Source organism: Dryobates pubescens, chromosome 4, assembly GCF_014839835.1.
Source record: "Dryobates pubescens isolate bDryPub1 chromosome 4, bDryPub1.pri, whole genome shotgun sequence".
NCBI classification, from domain to species: Eukaryota; Metazoa; Chordata; class Aves; order Piciformes; family Picidae; genus Dryobates; species Dryobates pubescens.
Window position 1 is genome coordinate 9,452,806 of NC_071615.1, and position 19,655 is coordinate 9,472,460.

Consider the following 19,655-nt stretch of genomic DNA (forward strand, 5'->3'; position numbering starts at 1 on the left):
AACCGGGGAAGAGCTTGCTCTGATTTCCATCAGCAACAGGTCTAGATTGTAGTGACTTTTTTCTCTTATTTCTGAGTGTGAATGGTCTTCAAATACAGTGTCTGTTCTGTGCAGAATTGTAGTTGCTGATATACAGCCTGTCAGTTTTCCTTATGTATATCTCTAACAGGAAGGAGCCAGGGTCCTCATTAGGCCTGTTGATATGCTCAGGACACAATCTCTAGCTTATTTCCTTTATTATTAATTTTTTTAAGCACAACTACAATGTACTTTGTTCTAGCTTTAGGATCTAGCTACATGTGAACAAAAAGAAATCAGTCATACAGACAGTGAAAAGAATGAACCATTACTTTTAAAAATACAGCTGGAGAAGTAAGCTGTGTATAGATGTGTAAATTATATGGAATTATTTCATTATGTTCATGCTTTTATAAGAGCTAAAAAAAAGCTCAATTTAATGCAAGAGAACTTCTATTCTGTTGCTAATAGTGTGGGGGGGGGAAGAATACAAACATACCACACATTTTCTCCATTACTGTATGTGTGTCTTATCCCTTTTTTGTAATTGAATGAAAAGCTAAAGCAGGTACAGGAGCTAGAGAGATCTGGTTCTCATTACAGCTGGTCCTGAGCTCAGTGGTCTAATCATAGGTGTAGTACTGCTAGTTAGCAGCCACGTGTTCGAAGTCAAGCCTGTCTTAAACATGTTTGAGGTGGCTCAGTTTCATGCAGGTGGTTGTGAAAGCCATTCACAGGGGAATCTAGTCCTGTCAGAAGAAAATTTATAAAATGAATATACAGACTTCTGCCCTGGGGACACTGCCAATGCATTAGTTCAGTCACATTCCCTTTTCAGTAAGTTCCTTCTCTGGAGACTTTCAAAACCCACAGGGACATGTTCCTGTGCAGCCTGCTCTAGGTGATCCTGCTTAGGCAGGGAGGTTGGACTTAATCTTTGGAGGTCCCTTCCATCCCCTAGCATTCTGTGATGATTTTTTGTCTGTTTAAGGCACAAGACAGGCTCTCTAACTCTTCTCAAAGAAGTTAAAGAAAACACTCCACATGAGGATTGGATAGAAATTGGAAAGTTTAAATGGAAATACTGTTCTTATCTACATACTACAGTAAAAAGAAAGCCATAGTCTGGGTGTAACACAGAAGCCCATTAAGCTGAAGTTTCCCCAACCAGGCCAAATATCCAGGCCTCAAATGCCTGCCCCCTGCCATACCTCTCTACTCCCCCCCACCATACCACCATACCAAACCCAAGTGACACAGCTAAATTTCATCTCACCAGCTTCAGGCCCCTTCCAAGGCCGCTCAAGCCCTCACTGCCCCACACTACAAAGAAAAGGGATCAGCCTCGGGAAGGAGAGAGAGAGAGGGAAAGGGGATGAAGGGCAAAAACAGCTTGTGGTGTCCAGAATAGAATAGAATAGACCAGACCAGGTTGGAAGAGACCTTCAAGATCATCGTGTCCAACCTATCATCCAACACCACCCAACCAACTAAACCATGCAACCAAGCACCCTATCAAGTCTCCTCCTGAACACCTCCAGTGATGGTGACCCCACCACCTCCTCAGGCAGCCCATTCCAATGGGCAATCACTCTCTCTGTGTAAAACTTCCTCCTAACCTCCAGCCTAAGCCTCCCCTGGTGCAGCCTGAGACTGTGTCCTCTTGTTCTGGTACTGGTTGCCTGGGAAAAGAGACCAACCTTTGCCTGTCTACAACCCCTCTTCAGGTAGTTGTAGGGAGCAATAAGGTCACCCCTGAGTCTCCTCTTCTCCAGGCTAAGCAACCCCAGCTCCCTCAGTCTCTCCTCATAGGGCTTGTGTTCCAAGCCCCTCACCAACTTTGTTGCCCTTCTCTGGACATGCTCCAGCAAGTCAACATCCTTCCTAAACTGAGGAGCCCTGTAGAGATGCAGGGCTTATGGGAACAAAGTAACTAAAGATTACAATTTCCTGTCCACCTCCTGGGCCTATCTAGCCTCTGGAGTTCTGTAACTTCATTGCTCACACCATGGCATTCTCCTGTGTTAATTTCCTTACTCAAACACCAGGTAGGTAACACAGAGTAAAGAGTGCAGGGAGCATTAGCATGGGGGCAGAAATGAACAAGCTGGATACAAGAACAGAACAAGTGGCAAACATGCAGAACAATGATGTCTGCCACGGCTCTCATTTACTGAGACAGTTTATTGCAGTGCTTTGATACAGAAAACAAGACAAGCTCAGGGTTCAATTATGGGGCTTCAGGATTAAATTTATGTACAAGGCAGTAACCAAGATATGATCAAACATTTCCTGTTCATTTGTACCACTACAGTACTATTAAAGGTCAGTGTCACTACTACTGGTGCTTGTTTCCAAAGGTGTCTGAGCAATGATTCTGGGCTGAAGTCTTCTGGGACAATACATAGACAGATACCTGTGCTGTTTGAGGAGGCTTTCAACTTCTGGCAGTTCAAGTCAGGGCACTGAAAATAACCACCAGGGGTAAGGGCTAAAGTACCAGTCCTACCTTTGTACTTTCAAGGGAGAAGACCGCAAGTGAGTTTTTTCAGGCTGCTGCAGCTTCATTAGTGCCAAGGGTCTGGGTTCAGCAAGTTTCAGATCTACTGAGGTTCATGCCCAGGCATTAGTTTCTGACCTCAGGTACTCACAGACAGATGGGACTTTAAAACAATACAGTCTTTGTTAATAAACTCTGGACTTCTAAATTCTGTCATTTGGGAACACAAACCTTATTAACCTCATCAAGAGAACTGGTTTAATATTCATCAGCCTTCAGTGAGGCTCCTATACCTGACCCTTTGGGCAGTTTTGGAAACCTCTCTTGGAGTACTGCTATTTAATTTGATATTTCAAAATGTGCTTTGTATTCATAACTTAGTGGCTTAACAAATGTCAAATCTGGGCTTTTATTATTCCAGAACACAGTGTGCTCTCTTGTGATATGAGCTAAGACCACAAATGAAGTGAGGAATAAAGTGTGAGTTAGGTTAGACTGTGGAAGCTTGAAATCCCCTGCCTCTTAGTATTTTCTTCAGAAAAATATTCTTGCCACTAAGGGTTGAAGTCAGGCAGAAGTCTTTGCTCTGTAGACACAGTTTGCTAAAATTTCCTTTTGTAAGTAATAGATCCCTTTTACGTCTCCTGCAAAGCATGCTGAATAAAAAAGGGTAATTTCCTTTGCAACTGCACCTGCAAATCATGCTGAATAAAAAAAGGCAATTTCCTTTGCGACTACAAAAATCATTTCCCAATGGCATTTTGCAAGCATTCACTTAACGGAGATGCTCTTTACCTTTCTTCCTTTTAAAATGTCAAGCAGATAAAAGTCTTCTAAATAGCATTCTTTGGTATTTTGATTAATTTTGAATAGTGTTTTCCCAGAGGTACTGATACTTACATAAACCTGAGCTCTGATTCTCTTCTGACTAAGACTTCTCGAAGTCTCTGGATCTTCGCCATCTCCAGCTCAATTTCGTCAGGCATCATTGTTGTTTCAGCCATTGAAATAATGTCAAGTTCATCTGTGTGTGAAAGCAGAAAATTAATTAAGCTAGTCAAACCATCTTAATGGTTGTGTGGGGTTTTTCAACATAAATTCTAATCACAGAACTATCTGGTTATGGGGTAATCAATGCAAGTAGTAAGAATATTCTAGCTGAATGTGGTATTGACTGGTTTCTCTACTGTGTTACTTACTGCTTTCAATGTAACCAATTTAAAGTGAAAGAATACCTAAGCCAATGTGACATTCATTTTGCTAGTCAGCATCTATCATACCCCTAAGGAATCCCAACCCAGTACATAACTGTGGCTACCACTTGACAGTCACTGTCACTGCACACTCTGATAGCACAGCCATAGACTGCTACAAAGCCCACTCTTCATCTGCAGCTCTCAACAGTTGTATCTTAGTGCAAGTACAGCAAATGCAAACAGATGAAGGTTTCCCATCTTTCATTCTTGTAACTCTTCTACCATCTCAGCCTAATAGCTAAAGCCTAGACCCACTAGATAGGACCCAAAGATGTGGGCCTAACCCTTCAGAGGCTGAGTGCTTCCTACTAGGGTACCCAAATCTGTTGAGAAGACAAACAGTACTGTAGTAATTACTTAGCAGGCAAGGGTCCTTCTATGAATATCTCTCTATAATTGATATATTACCTCTTCTAACACAGAGAGAAAGTGGGGTATGAACAGTGTTCAATGAAGGTAGAAGGAACCAATTTATAGAAGATAGATTTGGGAAGGAGCAGGGAAAAATTATTCCAAAGGTTCACCATACTTGGCCTTTGTTCTGAATAAGAATTTACAGACAAAAAAAACCCCAAGAGCATCTACATGTTTTGGTACCCAAATGGAGACATGTTCCTGAAAGCAGGCCTGTTGCAGCTGTAGTGGTTTAAAAAAGGAAAACGGAGGTGTCAGAATGTACTCAGCATGATTATGCAGAAAACAGGAGACAAAATGCATCAGAAAAAAAGAGCTGTTCAATTAATTCCAAAGTCCCTCATGACAGACTAAGCACAAACAGCTGAGAAGAGTTTCTGACAGAAACTTGGAGTAGGAATGAAACTAAAAAAATCTCAACAAACACAGGCACTGCATAAGTTAAGTTCACAAACACACGTTCTCCCAAAGTGGAAGAAATCCTATGGCATATAAAGAAAGTGTATTTTCTGTCTATACAATTTTAATATTCTTTATTAAGTTGTCCTGCTGCTAACTAACCAACCTGTCTGCAGGTTTTGGCTCCACTTTGTAATCTGCAATATAAGAAAATGGCCAAATAAACATTAAAAAAACCTCACTGTTTTTTTCAAGATAAGAGAATCTTAAGGAAAAAAAAGTTACACAAATTTTGAAATGTCTTCCATGAAAGAACAACCATTTCTCAGTAGCTGTTTTTAAAACCCAGATGACAGAACTGGTTGGTAAGTTCAGGCTATCTTCTTGTGTGTCTGAACACACAACTGCTGCCTGTAGATGGCCTTTCCTGTTAGAAATCAGTTTGCCAGGGTATATTTAGTTGAGGCATAGCCTAGATGTCCTAAGAAGCGTTGTTCCAGCTCTATTATCAATGGCTAGCTTCACAGGGTAAAGCACAGCAGTTCTTCCAAATCCCAGCCACTAAGTTAGCTGTTGACATACAACCTAAAAACTTTGGAAATCCTAGATCCTAGAAGAAGGTTGAACACCACTGAGAATGCCTTAGGGACTGTATCCAGCCCCTCTCTTTTCCTCCCCTTCACACCCTTATCTGGATATATGGAATGAGGAACCACAGCAAAGTCTTTGACTCATCAGCAGAGTAGCTAAGAGGCTGTGCTACCACCAACAGATGGGCAGAACTGGAATTCACTATTCACTCCATGTTTATGAAACACCAGTGAAACAAAACTGTAACAAAGATTCTCCAAGTATAGTTTTGCCTCTTGTTGCTTTTGGGGGTTGTGGAGTTATTTTAAATTCTTGCAGAAGAACTGGCTTTGGTGTAGATTTATTTTCCAAAAACAGGAAGTTATTCTGATGCTACCACGAATTAAAGCCAACACTGCTGGTAATTAGAAAGATAAGCGAGAAATATATTACACCTACACACATGTTTTAAAATTAGTTCCCAAGAGCTCAGAAAAAATAAAGTAACTATCTTATTCCCAATTCTAGCTGATGTGCAGTTCTAGCATAAATGCCCCAGTGCTACCCCTCGATCAGATCAGCTCTCACACTCATGTCAGTAGTTCAGGAGGGGAATCACGAGCAAGCCTTAAGCCCTGAGTATATGCTTAAAGCTAACACATGAATTAATGTAACAAGCAGTAATCCAGTCTGGCCTCCTGCAGAACAGTCACAGACTCTCCTCCACATCCCACTCAATGTGTGCTTGAACTACCAAAAATATTTCTGAAAGCTATCCAAAATTATACAATGTTTTCAAAAGAACCAAAAATGTAAGCAAGGCACCACAAGATTGAAAGTGGAGAGAAATAGATATAGAAACAGTACGATACTGGTGCGCAACTCCTCTGCAAACTAAGAGATGTCACTAGCACAATGCAGTGGTTTAGTTTGCCTTCATAGAAGTACCTGTGCTGTGAGCACACTGCAAGGTGATTCATCTCATGGAGATCTCAAAATGGAAGGATTTTCAAGGGTTGGATTACAGGAACTTTGAGAGGGGAAAAAAACCCAAAACCAAAACAGAATGGGCAATTGGGAAGAAAATTGAGGGTGAGAATATAGAAAACAGAGTATGGAGACACTGTGGTGCTGGAAGGGATTAAGAGCCAGTTTGAGAGAGGCAACCATGATCTTCCAAGGGGAAAAAAAAAATTTAAAATTAACTGATTTCCACTCTGCAACTCGAGCTGCAAATGCCCCAGTGTCACCTCTTGAAGCTGACTCATACTTCCTGATGTTCACCTGTGCACTATTAAGGAACCACACCATTTTGCACCGAATCTTCAACTTTTCTGAACCACCCCTTCCTCACAGGTGAAGCCTCAAATCTTCCCCATTGTGATCCTCACCAATCACCAACCTGAATGTCTCTTATAATATTGTGGATAAGTGTTTGACCTACCTGGCAGCAACTATGTTGAAGAATAATTAATTAATTTTCATAAAATGGTTTGAGCTCCTGGAGTGTAAACCACTTGGGAAAGAATACATTAACATTATTAAGCCTTTGAATAAAGCTCCAGCTCTGTCCCAGTGATGAATGATACCTCTAGTGCTTTCACATAGAACAGATTCACACTAAAATCTCTAATAAAAAGAAAGAAGAAATGTTTCATTTTATTTAAAGCAAGCATGCATTAGTCAACTGGTTTTTACCACACATTGTTATTAAGCTCTTTCTGGTGATAAGCCAACATTCATAAAGCAGAAGTGGAGACAACACTGAGATTAGTCACAGTGACAGGATGGAACTGTTTTGTCTGCTCTGTAATATCCAGGAGAAGTTTCAGTGACAAAGAAACATGTAAAATATTACTGTATGCACAAAAAATATATTGATATGAAAATAATACTATAGAGAAATAAAATTCTCAAGCTATTGCATATAAGAGGGACCGAGGAGGTGAACCTGTAGCTACTTGTGTGTATTTCTGCTTCAATTTAAATGCAGACTGGTATAGTTAAACTATTAACTTAGTGACTGCATTTCATCCTCATTATGCCAGCCAGAAATGGAACATTAGCCACCTATGATGAAAAGCAACAAAACAAAAGCAAAACAAATCAGTAAGTGCAAAGAAAACTTTAAAATAAGCCTAAACACTGAGAACCAGGAAAATGCACTACAGCTGGTGTCAATAATTCCAGACAAACTGGTATGGAATGCTGTAAGGAAAAAGTAATTATCAGCAAAAGTCCTGCTGCTGTCACTTCATGCGAGCATGCTCATTGTGCTCTACAGCCACTAGCTGGTTTAATTCTAACTTGGGGAAATCATCATCATCTTTGTAAAAGCCAGAGGTGAGGCTGTCGGTAACACAAAGGGTGCCAAACCTACTCCACCAGCACCTAGAGCAGTTTGCAAGCAATCTGCAGTCTAGAGGCAGGAAAAGCCCTTCTGAGACCCTTAGAGATACACAGCTAGTCTGTGGCAGGGGCAGTGTCGGCCCTGATGGGTCACGGGTGTGTCTTCAAGGCGTTGTTTACCCTTGCCTGTGAATCTGTTGCTATTAGAAACTATCAGTAATTCAGGCTCGAAGAGTCATCTCATTCATTAAGCAACAGATCTCCAGCACTTTTTTCACCTTTTAATGCCACCTTTTTTCAGCTCTGACATAAATGAACCATCTTCCCTGAGACCCTGTTCAGCCCGTGACTGCTGGGAGCTCTTTAAAGGACTGCAGGTCAAGCCATATGGCTTCTCTAATGTGGACACCACTCAGCAACAAACCTGGCAGCTCAGCATACTCAATTACAGTACTTTAGCTGAAGACTGCTTTAAGTCACTGTTGCCCTGGACTGGATTTAAACCAAGCCATTTGAGGCCTACTCCCACTCCCTTAAATTGTCAAATAATAAAGTAATCCTTGTTAAAATACAGTTAGTGGCTAAGTTTTGTTCCAAATTTGGGTCAGCACTTTTGGGGCTTTCTCAGGAACTCAGTTAAATTCTCAAATTAATCTTTTACCATGGAAGTATAATAAATGCTAATAGAGCACAGTACACTCTTAATGATGTTTCAGATAGCAAAATCAAGACTTTCAAGACTACTATCACTTGATGAGCTGAAGAAGTACGCAGGAATCACAGGTTAGAGATGGATGAAGAACCAGGTGATACAACTTAAAACCAGCACACTTTGTAGAAACTAAAATAGTTGCATAATATTGGAAAAAATAGTTACAGTTATATAATATTCTAGATGAACAAATGTTCATGTGAAAAGAACCAGATGATTCCTGTATGTTGTCGTTGGCTTGTCATCTGGAGGCATGAAGGACCAGTCTTACAACCAGGCCTTTTACTCCTGCTGTTGCCTCAGAAGTCTTCAGAAGCCCCAAGGTTCTTTTTCTCTTTGCTTTAACCTATCTAGGGCAGGCTGCAGTGGCCAATAACTAAACTCTGCAGAAAAAAACCCTACATCTAATTGCTTATTCCTAATCTAGCCTGCTGCAGCACGCTGTTACTGTGAATCCTAACAATGATTACATTTGGCATGTGTGTGCCATGCTATTGGTTCAATGGTTTAGGCTGGAATTACCATATAAATATAGCTAATAGCTAAACACAATACAAACAGCTGCAATATGTTTTGTTCCTGGCTTCCCTAACAGGCAGGCAACATTGTGCCATTAAAACTGGATAGACTGGGAGAAAGGACAATGTCAAGGGCTAGTAGCAGTGTGGAAGTGACCAGAATGTTGTGGTGCTGAGGACATCTCAGCACTGCTGCTGGTTTGACTGTCTGGGCTCAGGCCATGGACATGGTGCAGCCTCAGCTGAGTCTCCTATCCCTCTCCTTTTGCTCAGAAGCAGATCTCAGGCTGAGACTTTGGCGCTTAATCCCCCACAGGAATATGAAGTCAAAGGAAATGTCTCTGTGCAAAAAGCATGGTTTCCTGTCAATGCACAAGGATCCAGAGCAGTCTTGCAGTTCTGGGGATGTCAAGTTCTCAAAAAAATAAAATAAACTAATGGAAGCAGAACTTTGAATGGTGCAGCTCCCAGGTGCACAGGGGTGATGTTGGAGCCCTGAAATACTGGCTTAAACTAGGCATCAAAGCTTCCAGTACTTTGGCCAGACAGCAGAGTACCTAGAAATCCCAAAGCTGTTTTTTTTGCACACACCATGTCTCAGAGTAAACCCCTGGGGTGGTTGATTCCGCTTACAGCTTAGCACTGCAATGGGCAGCTGCAAAATCTGGCTGCTCTAGGGAACTCCTTTGGCAGGAAGGAACCAGAGATGCATACTGAAGGCTCACTAAATGCCAGGACTCAGGGAATGTCACAGTCACCAAATATCCCTGATTCCGAATGGTTATTTGAGGGAGGAGAAAAAGAGGAGGGGGTGATTTTTCTGATTTATGGGGAGTTGTGGTGCTTCCAGTAAACCTGGAATACAAAGGACTGGCCAGCTCAGCTCTGTACTGTGCAGTGTAAAGATCACTGATGTCCTGAGATGAACTGGTAGACTAAAGCAAGCCCTTCATATCTGTGGTTCAAATGGCAGCTTCTCCATCAAGAGATCAGAATTTCATGTCTACAGAGAGGCACTCTGGTGCAACCTGTAAAGAAGCACATCATCTCTCCAAGATAATCGCAAGGAACTATCACACATTTAAACTTGCCATTTGTGAGAGGAGAGCAAATCTTGCTTTCCTAATAATGGTTCGAAGCACTGGGAAAAGCACTACTGCAGCATCAGCAGCAGGGGAAATGTTTTTATTTTGCAACTGGAGAGAATAAAATGCTTTCTCCTGTCCCTTTTGCACAGATTGTACAGCCTTCCAGTACCTGAAGAGGGCCTACAAGGGATCCAGGAAGGAACCTTTTTACAAGGGCTGGTCGTGATACAATGAGAGGGAGTGGATTGAAGCTGGAGGAGGGCAGATTTAGACCAGAGATTAGAAAGTCTTTACAGTGAGGGTAATGAGACACCAGAACAGGTTGCCTGTGGAGGTTGTGGATGCCCCTTTCCTGAAGGTGTTCAAGGCCAGGTTGGATGAGGTCTGGAGCTATGTGTTCCCTGGGGTCCCTGCACATAGCTGAAGGGTTGACACTATGTGATCTTTGGGGTCCCTTCCAGCCCAAACCATTCTATGAATCTATGAATTGGTTGCTTAGGAAGTGGTGGAGTCCCTATCCCTGGAGGTGTTGAAAAAACATAGTTATGGCACTTGGGGACATGGTGTAGTGGGCATGGGTCACAATTCAACTCAATGATCTCAGAGGTCTTTTCCAACCAAAACAATTCTCTGATTCTCTCTACCATATCATTTCCTTCCAAGGTATATTAAATCAGCAGATGTGGCTGGAGATGGCTGTGTTCAAACAGTCAGCTGTGGTCTGATTATAGTATCAGGATCTAGGTCATGAATACTTTTTTAAAAATTACTCTTCTAAATTATCACAATTAGATTTACAGTCTAGCCATGTTAGAACCTGAATTTCCACTTCAGAAGTGTCTCATTCTCATCCTACCATGACCTCATTTTAAAATTAGGTAAGCAGAGTATATAAAAAGCTCTGGGTGCAATTGCCCACTGCACTTTCAGAACCACAGCTCTGTCTATTCCATATCTAAGAGTCTCACGTTACAAAAAGATTCTTTTGGTTGCTTACCCTGTACATTCTTGTTCTTCTCTTCTAACATGGACCTTCTATTTTTCATTATTTACCTTTGCAAAAAGCCTGTTGGCAGCAGTCTATTCTTTTCCATTTCAAGCCTTTGTACCCTGTGGTCTCGCTGAGATTTCTCTTGAAATGTAAACGCCAGATTCACAGTGTTGAATATTAACTCCTTCCTCTAACTCTCAAAATCCTTTTGGTTTCTATGGTATCATACTCCAAGTACTGCACACAATGATTCCTTTCACATCTGATATCAAAAAGTGTCTGTATCTGCCCAGTGCCCAAATGAGATTCTTAGTTGCTTTGTATCTTTTATTCTGTACTTCTGTAGATCAAGCAGTATGCCACTGAAGAAAGGCTGCTTAGAAACTGAACGAGATTCTGCTTTGAGTTTTCCAGTTCAACTGTACATTCCCAAGCAGGAATAAACATTCAGGCAGTAAAAGCAGCTGTTAATTAAGGATGGTCTTCAATACCTTGCTAACTAGTAGTTTTATGGTTAAATGATGGTTCAAATTTCCTAATTTTGGGACCATTTTCTGCCCATGTTCCCTATTTAAAGACATACATCAGCACAAGTCCCTAATGGTAAGATCTATAAAGATCTTGCCTCTCAAAAAAAAGCATCAATTAAATTGTCTTGTTTGTTATCCTGAGAAATTTATAAGCAGTAATTATTCTTGGCTTTGTCTTTTGTCAGTTTCTGACAGTTCCTATTTCCTAAGTGGGTAATTATGCAACCCTTTAATCTTACACTTCCCCAGGGAAAAAGATCTCTCTAGTGTTAATAAACTGCTCTGTGCATAGAGTTCATTTTGGTTGTAAAGGTACCCTGAAAAAAACAGCTCATCTCTCAGCAGTTGTTCATCCTTCTCTGACAACACAGATCCTGTGAATCTGCACCAGCATGACGTTCTTACAGAAATCTAATGAGATGCACAGGACTTCATGTGCTATTCAGACTCTTAAAATCCATGCTGGTATCTTGTATTTGGGTGATAAATTCCCTTTCTCCTGCATTGTTCTTCAGCTTTCGTATTTCAGCATTCTCCTCACTTTTGGTGCCGTCAAAATCTGCTTGTGAAGATGGAAATTTTGGTTAGCTAAGAGGAAGGGATCGAGCCTAGGGGAAAGAATAGTGTATATATTGCATGATAATGGCTGATGCAAAATTAAGAAAAGGGAAAGAATAAGCTTATACTGGAAACCAGTAACTATCCAGAACAATAACATTCTGAATCAGTCTTTCAATTAGAATATTGGAAGAAAGGAACCAAAGCTGTTTTAAACTAAGAACACGTGGATCTTTAGTCTGGCCTCACTTTGTGAGGAAAAACTCCAGACAGTACCTGCAAATAAGCTCAGGTATTGTATGATTGTTTGCAGTTGCAGGAGGATGGACTCAGGAAGTGGAAAAGATTCATTTGACCATTATCTAGGGCTTTACATTTTATGGCAAGATCCAGCTTTTTGAGATGCAGTGTCCTTTGCAGTCAGACACTGCCCACACGAATTCCAGACCCTGTTTCCAGGTATGAAGTGATTCGGATTTCTCTCATCAGATCACACTATCTCTTCAGGATAGTGCATCATTTCTGCTTTCATATTCTTCCAGCTGGATCTAAGGGTGTTTGCTTATGCAAGCAACTGAGTCATTACAATAGGACAATTTGCTACCTAATTATCTGTAATTAAAATAATTTCTAGCTGTACATTTGTATATGATTTGGTCCTGGTTTACAGCACTATCATTATGATTTACAACGTAGGCTGTTTCTTCTACTGGGAGTTCTACTAGTTTATGTCATGTCTTTGACCCTGTAATACCCTGGGTAGTCCCCTAACCAGCCCTTTTTACGGGGAGAGGGAGGACTTTTCTGCAGTAGTACCCCCTCTGGCAGCAGTTTAAAAGCTAATACAAACCATATTTACAGGTCAGGCACCAGAATGTTAGCACTCACAGCAATAAATGCCTAAGGAGTCAGAACCTGAAACTGAATTGAACCTTTCTTAGCAAAGATGAGATAACTTCCTTTGAATATTTTCCTATAAACAATTACATAAAAGCTCCAGGCCTGATATGTCTGTGCCATAATGTAAAGTCAAAAATACAGATTTTTTTAAATGCGATTGGAATTTGCAGGAAGTGCATATGGTGTGCATAAATTCAGGGTATGCAGGAGTATGTCCACTAACACAAATCATCCTAACTGCACTTACAGGCTGGGGCTTGAAAACCCTTAAGGGCTTTTGACACTCCAATTACACGACTTTGAAGTTGATTTCAAGACTGCCAGACAATTTGCATGCCACAGCCAGTCCCCATGATAGCCAGTGATAACAGAGTTGCACACATCTCTTCAGCGTGTTAGAGGGCAAATGCATTAAAAATGAGGAAAACAGAACCATGAAAACAGCAAAGGGAGTTTGAAATGAATGCCTTTTTAGAAACCCCTTTCAGAACTCAAGGCCCATTGAATTAGGAAACCCTGAAGACATTATTCATAGATTCATATGATTCTCCATGCACCTGAAACTGAATCCTCTGTTTTCATAGATATTTAATTTCTGAGTTGAGGCAGTTTTAAAATGCCCAGGTTCTAAATTTGGCAGGTTTAACTTATCTTGTACTTTCGGTGCCTGTGCCCTCAGATGGAAGCTGAAATGCAAGTGACTGCTCAGTAGCCAGCTCAGTATTATCTCACTACAGTTCCTATCACACATCAGAGATAAAAATCTAGCAACACAGAGCGCCTTTACTGGTGTGTCAGACATACTGATAGAGCCAGAAAAGGACTTGAAAACAGAGATATTTTTTTCAGAGCAATTACAACACACTGGAAAGGCATCAGCATGACTGGTGTGACCATGTCAGACTTCAGTTTCTAGCATCCCTAGTGTCTCATCTGAGCCACAAACTCTACAGGAACAGCACAGTCCATTTGCAGAATAGCCTGTGGTATCTCATCCAACCATTTCTGTTGTGTGCAAAGGAGGATTAAGTGATTTTGAGTGGGATTTAAAGAAAAGCTATCCATATAATTAGGTCTGCAGAGAATTATGACAGACATAACAAAATACTGTAACTGAACTGTGCAAGAACATTTTCCAAACTTTCCACTGTTATTTCCAGTTTAAAACAAACTCTAGTCTGGGTATCAATACCACATTACTTGTTGCCAGACACTCTAACAACAGGATTTTTCACACATCTGGCCAGTGGCTTTAGGCGAGGTGTGAAAGCAATATCCCCCAAACCACATTACCTGTCAGTCTGAGACTGAGCAACCTCATGTGTCTTAATGTAACTGAAATGAGTGGCATTTTTCTACCCCTTTCTAGGAGATGTACCACCATGTATTTTGTGTTAGCGATTCTCACACACAGATAAATACATCTCTGCAGACAAGATAAATTAGCTGATCTTGCATGACATTGTTTCAGCACTCAAGAAGTGTTGCTTGCAAAAAATGCTGTGATCTAGCTCATTTGCTTGTGGCTTACAAATGGATACTACTGCCCAGGCTGCCTCAGCCTGGCCTGGATTTTGTGGCAGGCACCTTTGGTGCAGAGGTTGGTTTTCCCTAAGCTTGAGAACAGCACCCACCAAAAGGCTCTGCATCCAGCTGTGCTCTCTGCTTCCTCCCGACTCAGCAGAAGGTGTGCAGTAAATTGCTGTATATCCCTCCATTCCAACTCACACCTGCTAAGCCTCTCCAGCAGCCAAGAAGAGGGACAAAGCAATGTATATGCCAGTTCGACATTCCTCCTCATCTGCTTTTTTCAGGGAAGACACAGGCCCCTAAACTGCTGTGCTGTATTCATAAGCAGCTTAGACCAAAAGTACCAAGCTCTTGATATCTGTTCTTTAATACCTTCATATGGGGCATGGGGAGGTGCAGAGCTTTAAACAGCAGTTTGTCCTTCAGAGAATGGGGAGAATATGCAGCTAAATGCAGCCTGGTGGCAATGTTTGCAGTGTATATGACCTAACATCTGTCCCTGTGTGAGAATGGATCCAAAATGAGACGCAAAATATGTGAGAATGGATCCAAAATGAGACACAAAAAATGAGGGAAAATTGCCTTTGAAGGTCTGACCCCAAGCCCTTCATTGTTAGTTTTATTCAGTGGCGTTGAGTTAAACCTTTATCTGCAAGAAGCTATTTTAGTCTGGCTCAGGAAGACTGCCAGGAGTCAAGACAACTCAGGAAGGGGTTTCTGTGCCCAACTCAGCCTTCCCACTAGGGAAGGTACATACCACAGCCCTACATGAGATCCAGCATTCTGAAATGGCTGTAAACAGGAACTGGTGCAGTTAGTTACAGTGGTAGGCACCTTCCCTAGCATGGAGCAACCATTAAAATTAATGCACATTCCCACCTGGAGCAAGACTGGATTTAAGCCATACTCCAAGGAAAGCAATTCATGCTTCATCAATTCCTCACGGAGAACTGAAAAACAGTATTAAGAAACACATATGGGAGGCTGAGCTGACTGCCTCCCTGGAGGCCTCAAAGGTGAGGACATGAAAGTGGGTGGGCAGAATCTTCATTTATACCACTGAGACAAAGGAACAGCTGTCACCTTTGCAAGAGATAAAGAAATGGCAATGGCAGGATGCTTCACACCTTACCAAAGCAAAGACAAATGGACCTCGATTTTATTTGCTTTCAAAATTCCATGGCTGTGCCTTCCACTGTCACATCCCACACACTCTGTGCTACAACTGTCAGCCTGAACCAAAATGTCTAGGTCTTAGAGTCGGCCAAACTGCAGTAGCTACAGTCCCCCTCTCAGGCACAGTGCCCAGAGAAGGTTGTATAGGAATCCATGACAGGAGATGAGAGGAGGGAAACTACAGATTGGATTAAGGAGAGTAACTGAGTTTCTTTGACTCCCTCTTCTCCTGTGAAACAGGAGAGCCTGAGGAAGAACTGCTCGCCATCAGGGCTCTGACATATCAGTTCACAGCTCACAGACCAGAAGACTGAAACGCATGATCCTTGCCAGTGCAAACAGCTCTCCAAAGAGCCAATTCTTGTCACTGCTTGCCAAGGCTCTGCAGGACTGCAGAATGTGCCCAGTGAGGGCAGAGACCAAACTCATGGAGCAGCCTTACACAGATCCCCAGAGGAATCCTCATAGAACTGACGCACTCCCATGGGAGTCTAATGGGAACTGGGGTGAACAGGGCTTCAGGAGACGTACGCACAGAGCCCTGTTTTGCTTTTATTGAAATTGGTATGGAAACTTCCATTGACATCAATCACGTTGGGGCTGGTTTTGTGTTTTTAATGAAGAAAGTGTTAGTCAAGCTTCTCTGTCATTTCCCAGGGAGGTCAGGTCACTGTCTTGCTCATTGCCTTCATTATGATTACCCTACAGCTTACTTAGGGCCTCACATACTGAACATTGACAGAACTGCCTGTTGATTCCCTTTCTGGCTCCAGAGTCATTTTCTCCAATTTCATCAGCATACAAAACCTCAAATATGTCTGCAAAACCTCTAAAATTCCTAATCAATAAAGGCTCAGGATAATACAAAGATCCTTAAACACTGCTGGTAGTCCTACAGTAAGCGATTACCTCTTGCATTTTGCTAGTGTTTGCAATCATTAGGCTTTTGCAATGAGCAGCTTGTCTCAAGTCATTCACCCTCATTTAATGACAAATTCTTTAAAACTATTTTCTCACATATTTTGTCCTTCATGAACTGACAAAATGTTGATAATTCATGTTTCATTTCTGATCCTGTAGGGCAACTAACAGAATTATCCAAGGATGCTCCTGCTGATTCCTCATAGTTTGCCCTCCAAGCACACATTTTTCATCTCTGAATTTACACAACGCCTTTTACATAGTTAGATGGCAGAACACGTTTCATGGAAATAAATTAGCACTATTTATTGAGTCTCTGGGACTATTTTATCAAGCAAAACTTCTATGAAAATGGAGCACATCCAGCTACAGATGAAAGACACTTTGGGATTTAGGATTACAGAGTGCTGAGCTCAAACCTTTCTTGAGCTCAGTAGCTACAAGTAAACTCCACAAACTTCACACATGATACACAGTGCTTTGAAGGGCATACTCAATGCTGAATGTAGGGGTTTAATCTTGTTTTACAAGGCATCCTTCATACACACACAAGTGGTTACTCTGATGAAAATATGCTATGCAGCTAAGGGATCAATTACCAAACATAGTCAAAAGAACTACACTGACTGAGTCCATAATCCCACAGGCTACCATCAGCAGGGATGACGTGTGTAGTTTTAAGTGTCCTACTTTCCAGGTCTAATGCACTTTTTTCTATAAAATATATGAAAAAGAGAAAAGCACATGTCTGTATCATGCCAAAGAGCCTGCAAGTGTCTGAGTCAACCAATGCAAGCAACAGTGATTTCAGCCTTCAATTCCACTTTAGAAAGTGTGGAGTTACTCCGTCCTGAACCTATGCCAGGCACTGCAACAAAACCAACACTGCAACTGACACAGTGGGAGAATTACACGCCTGTCATCAGCATGTAGTAGACAACAACATGTATGGAAAGCTAAAGATGAAGAATGATTCCAGAACACTGCAGTATCTGAAAAGTCTAACCGTAGAGAAGTGCTTGCTAAAATCTGCTACGAGTTGTGAAAAAGCATGCTGGTGAGACTCTACGATGCACATCAGAAGATGGATGGTGAATCAAGAGTACCAGCAAACCCAGTATTTGCCAAGAAGATGCCACACAGATACACACAAAGCATTTTTTTCCTGTGGCCTAATCAAACATTTGAAGAAACTTAGCAAGGTTTTTGTGACAGCCGTTTCAAGATTTCTTGCGTCAGTGATTACCATGAAAATCAGAAGGGGTTGACAGGCATATAAGGTCATAAAGGAGATAATAATAACCAGTATCTCAGAGAAGACAAGGGCCCATGGACAATATGAGCTGGGAACTACGTTATCTTAACTGCTCTTTGCATCAGCATTGTGGAAAGGACGCGATTTCAGAAAGCTCTTCCACCACATAGCATTTGTTGAGCTCATAAATGCAGTGCAGCCCCTGAAGAACGAATTACGCGCGGCATTCCTGTACTCTCCCAGAGATAACAGAGGGAATAACGCGGCTGTCATCTTCCAAACGTGAAGCACGTTAAGACTACCAATGTTCGTGAAACGCCTTATATTAAATCCCACCTAATAAACAGCGAGGGATTGCTATCGTCCCAGCCATCCCTCCTCGGATACCTGCACATCGCTTTGCAACCCGTAAGGTAACACTGGAGTGCCCGGAGCCGCACCGGTATCCAGCCCTCTGCTTCCCTCTCCCTCGACAGAGAAAAGCTGTCTCCGATACAGCCCCTTCAAGAAGCAACGGCCTCAGAGGGCAAAATGGTCACACAAACCTTCCTCCCCGAAAGCCCAAAGGGGCTTCGCCCTGCTAGCGGGAGCACCCGGACACGGGGCCGGGAGGACCTCGCCGCCGCTCCGGGCTGCGGAACGGCCAGTCGGACCCCGACCCGCACCCGGGCCCCGCACTCACTTCTCCCCAGCGCCCCCGCCTTCCACTCCGTCTCCTCCACTGCCCCATAGCGCCTCATCGGTCTCTCGGCCTCCGCGCTGGCCGAGATGGATCTCCTCAGCTCCATGACAGGTCCGCGCGGTGCAGGACTCCGCAGCTCACTCCATGCTGGCGGAGCTTCGGCCCGACTGCCGCGAAGCGACCACGAAGCTCAGCCTTCCTCTGCGCGGAACGGCGGCCCGCGGGCGGGTGTTGGGGGCAGGGGTACTGCGCACATGCTCAGTGCGGAGCTGGGGCGGGGGGAGGCCGGGACATAACGCGCACCCCAACAGCTGTGGGGGGCCGTGCTCGGTGCGCGCCGCGCATACGCCGCGGCCGCCGGGCCCCGCGGGGCGGGTCGGTTCCATCCATCCCGCTTAGATGGACAGGCTGGGCTCCACAGGGGTGCTGCCGTGCAGTGCACAGCCCCCGGCTAGCTGCCTTTGGCTCTGCCCATCCCCGCACCTGCGCTCACGTCGCGTCGCCGAAGCGACTCGGGTTATGGGGAGTCAGTAAATACGCTCCCTGCCAGGACACTGGAGGACTGTCCTTCCTATGGCACAGCGCAGCACTAAGCACATCGTCTCGCCTGAGAGGCTGGGGAATAATGGTAAAGTCCACAACCACTCATGGCTTCGTCAGGCTAACGCATCTCAGGTTGCTCTGTACGCAGCCTTTGGCTTTCCTGAAAGTCCTGCAATGAACAGAGTAAGACTCTGTCCTGGTTTAGAGCCAGACAGATCCTCTATTGCCGCAAGAGGGGCAAAACAATGACACACAAATGGACTGGATAGTGGTGGGAAGTTTAAATGGAAAAGTAATTGGTGTTTTACAGAAGCTACAAAGCATAGTGGCAAGGATATCCCAAAGCGTACAGAGTCCCTTACACCACACCCAAAGGCCCCCCAACACTTCCCTTCTCTCCACCCCAGGGTTTACTCAACCTCCCTAGGGCTCTTTCTTCCCCCCACCCCCCTCCGCCCACTGCTAGGCTAGTCTCAGGCTGGCCAGACCCGAGACTGTCTTCCCCACCCCTTCTTCTTCTGCCATTAGGCCAAGACAGGCCTAAGAGGCCTTGAGATACTCCCCCGCTGTTACCTGATAGGGAGCATCTCCCACAGGAGCAGAGAGGGAAGAAAGAGGGAAGAGAGTAACTTTGCAGGCAAATTTATAGGGCGCGGAATTTATGGGTAGAAATACGCTGTTTCCTGTGTCCACCTTACTGGGTTGGACACTCAGGACACCGGAGGCATAACTCATGTGGGGTAAC

General features: G+C 43.2%; 1 protein-coding gene across 1 annotated transcript in view; it reads right to left on the reverse strand.

The window, feature by feature from the left end:
• The window catches only part of BMERB1 (bMERB domain containing 1), a 38,784-nt gene extending 20,179 nt beyond the window's left edge, over positions 1-18,605 (reverse strand). The window contains exons 1-2 of the mRNA XM_009898989.2: positions 18,368-18,605; positions 3,419-3,542 (exon numbers count right to left, since the gene is read on the reverse strand). Of these exons, the coding sequence (XP_009897291.1) occupies positions 3,419-3,542; positions 18,368-18,473 (230 nt within the window). The 5' untranslated portion in view covers positions 18,474-18,605. The remainder of the gene's footprint in view (positions 1-3,418; positions 3,543-18,367) is intronic.
• Between the last annotated feature and the right edge of the window lie 1,050 nt (positions 18,606-19,655).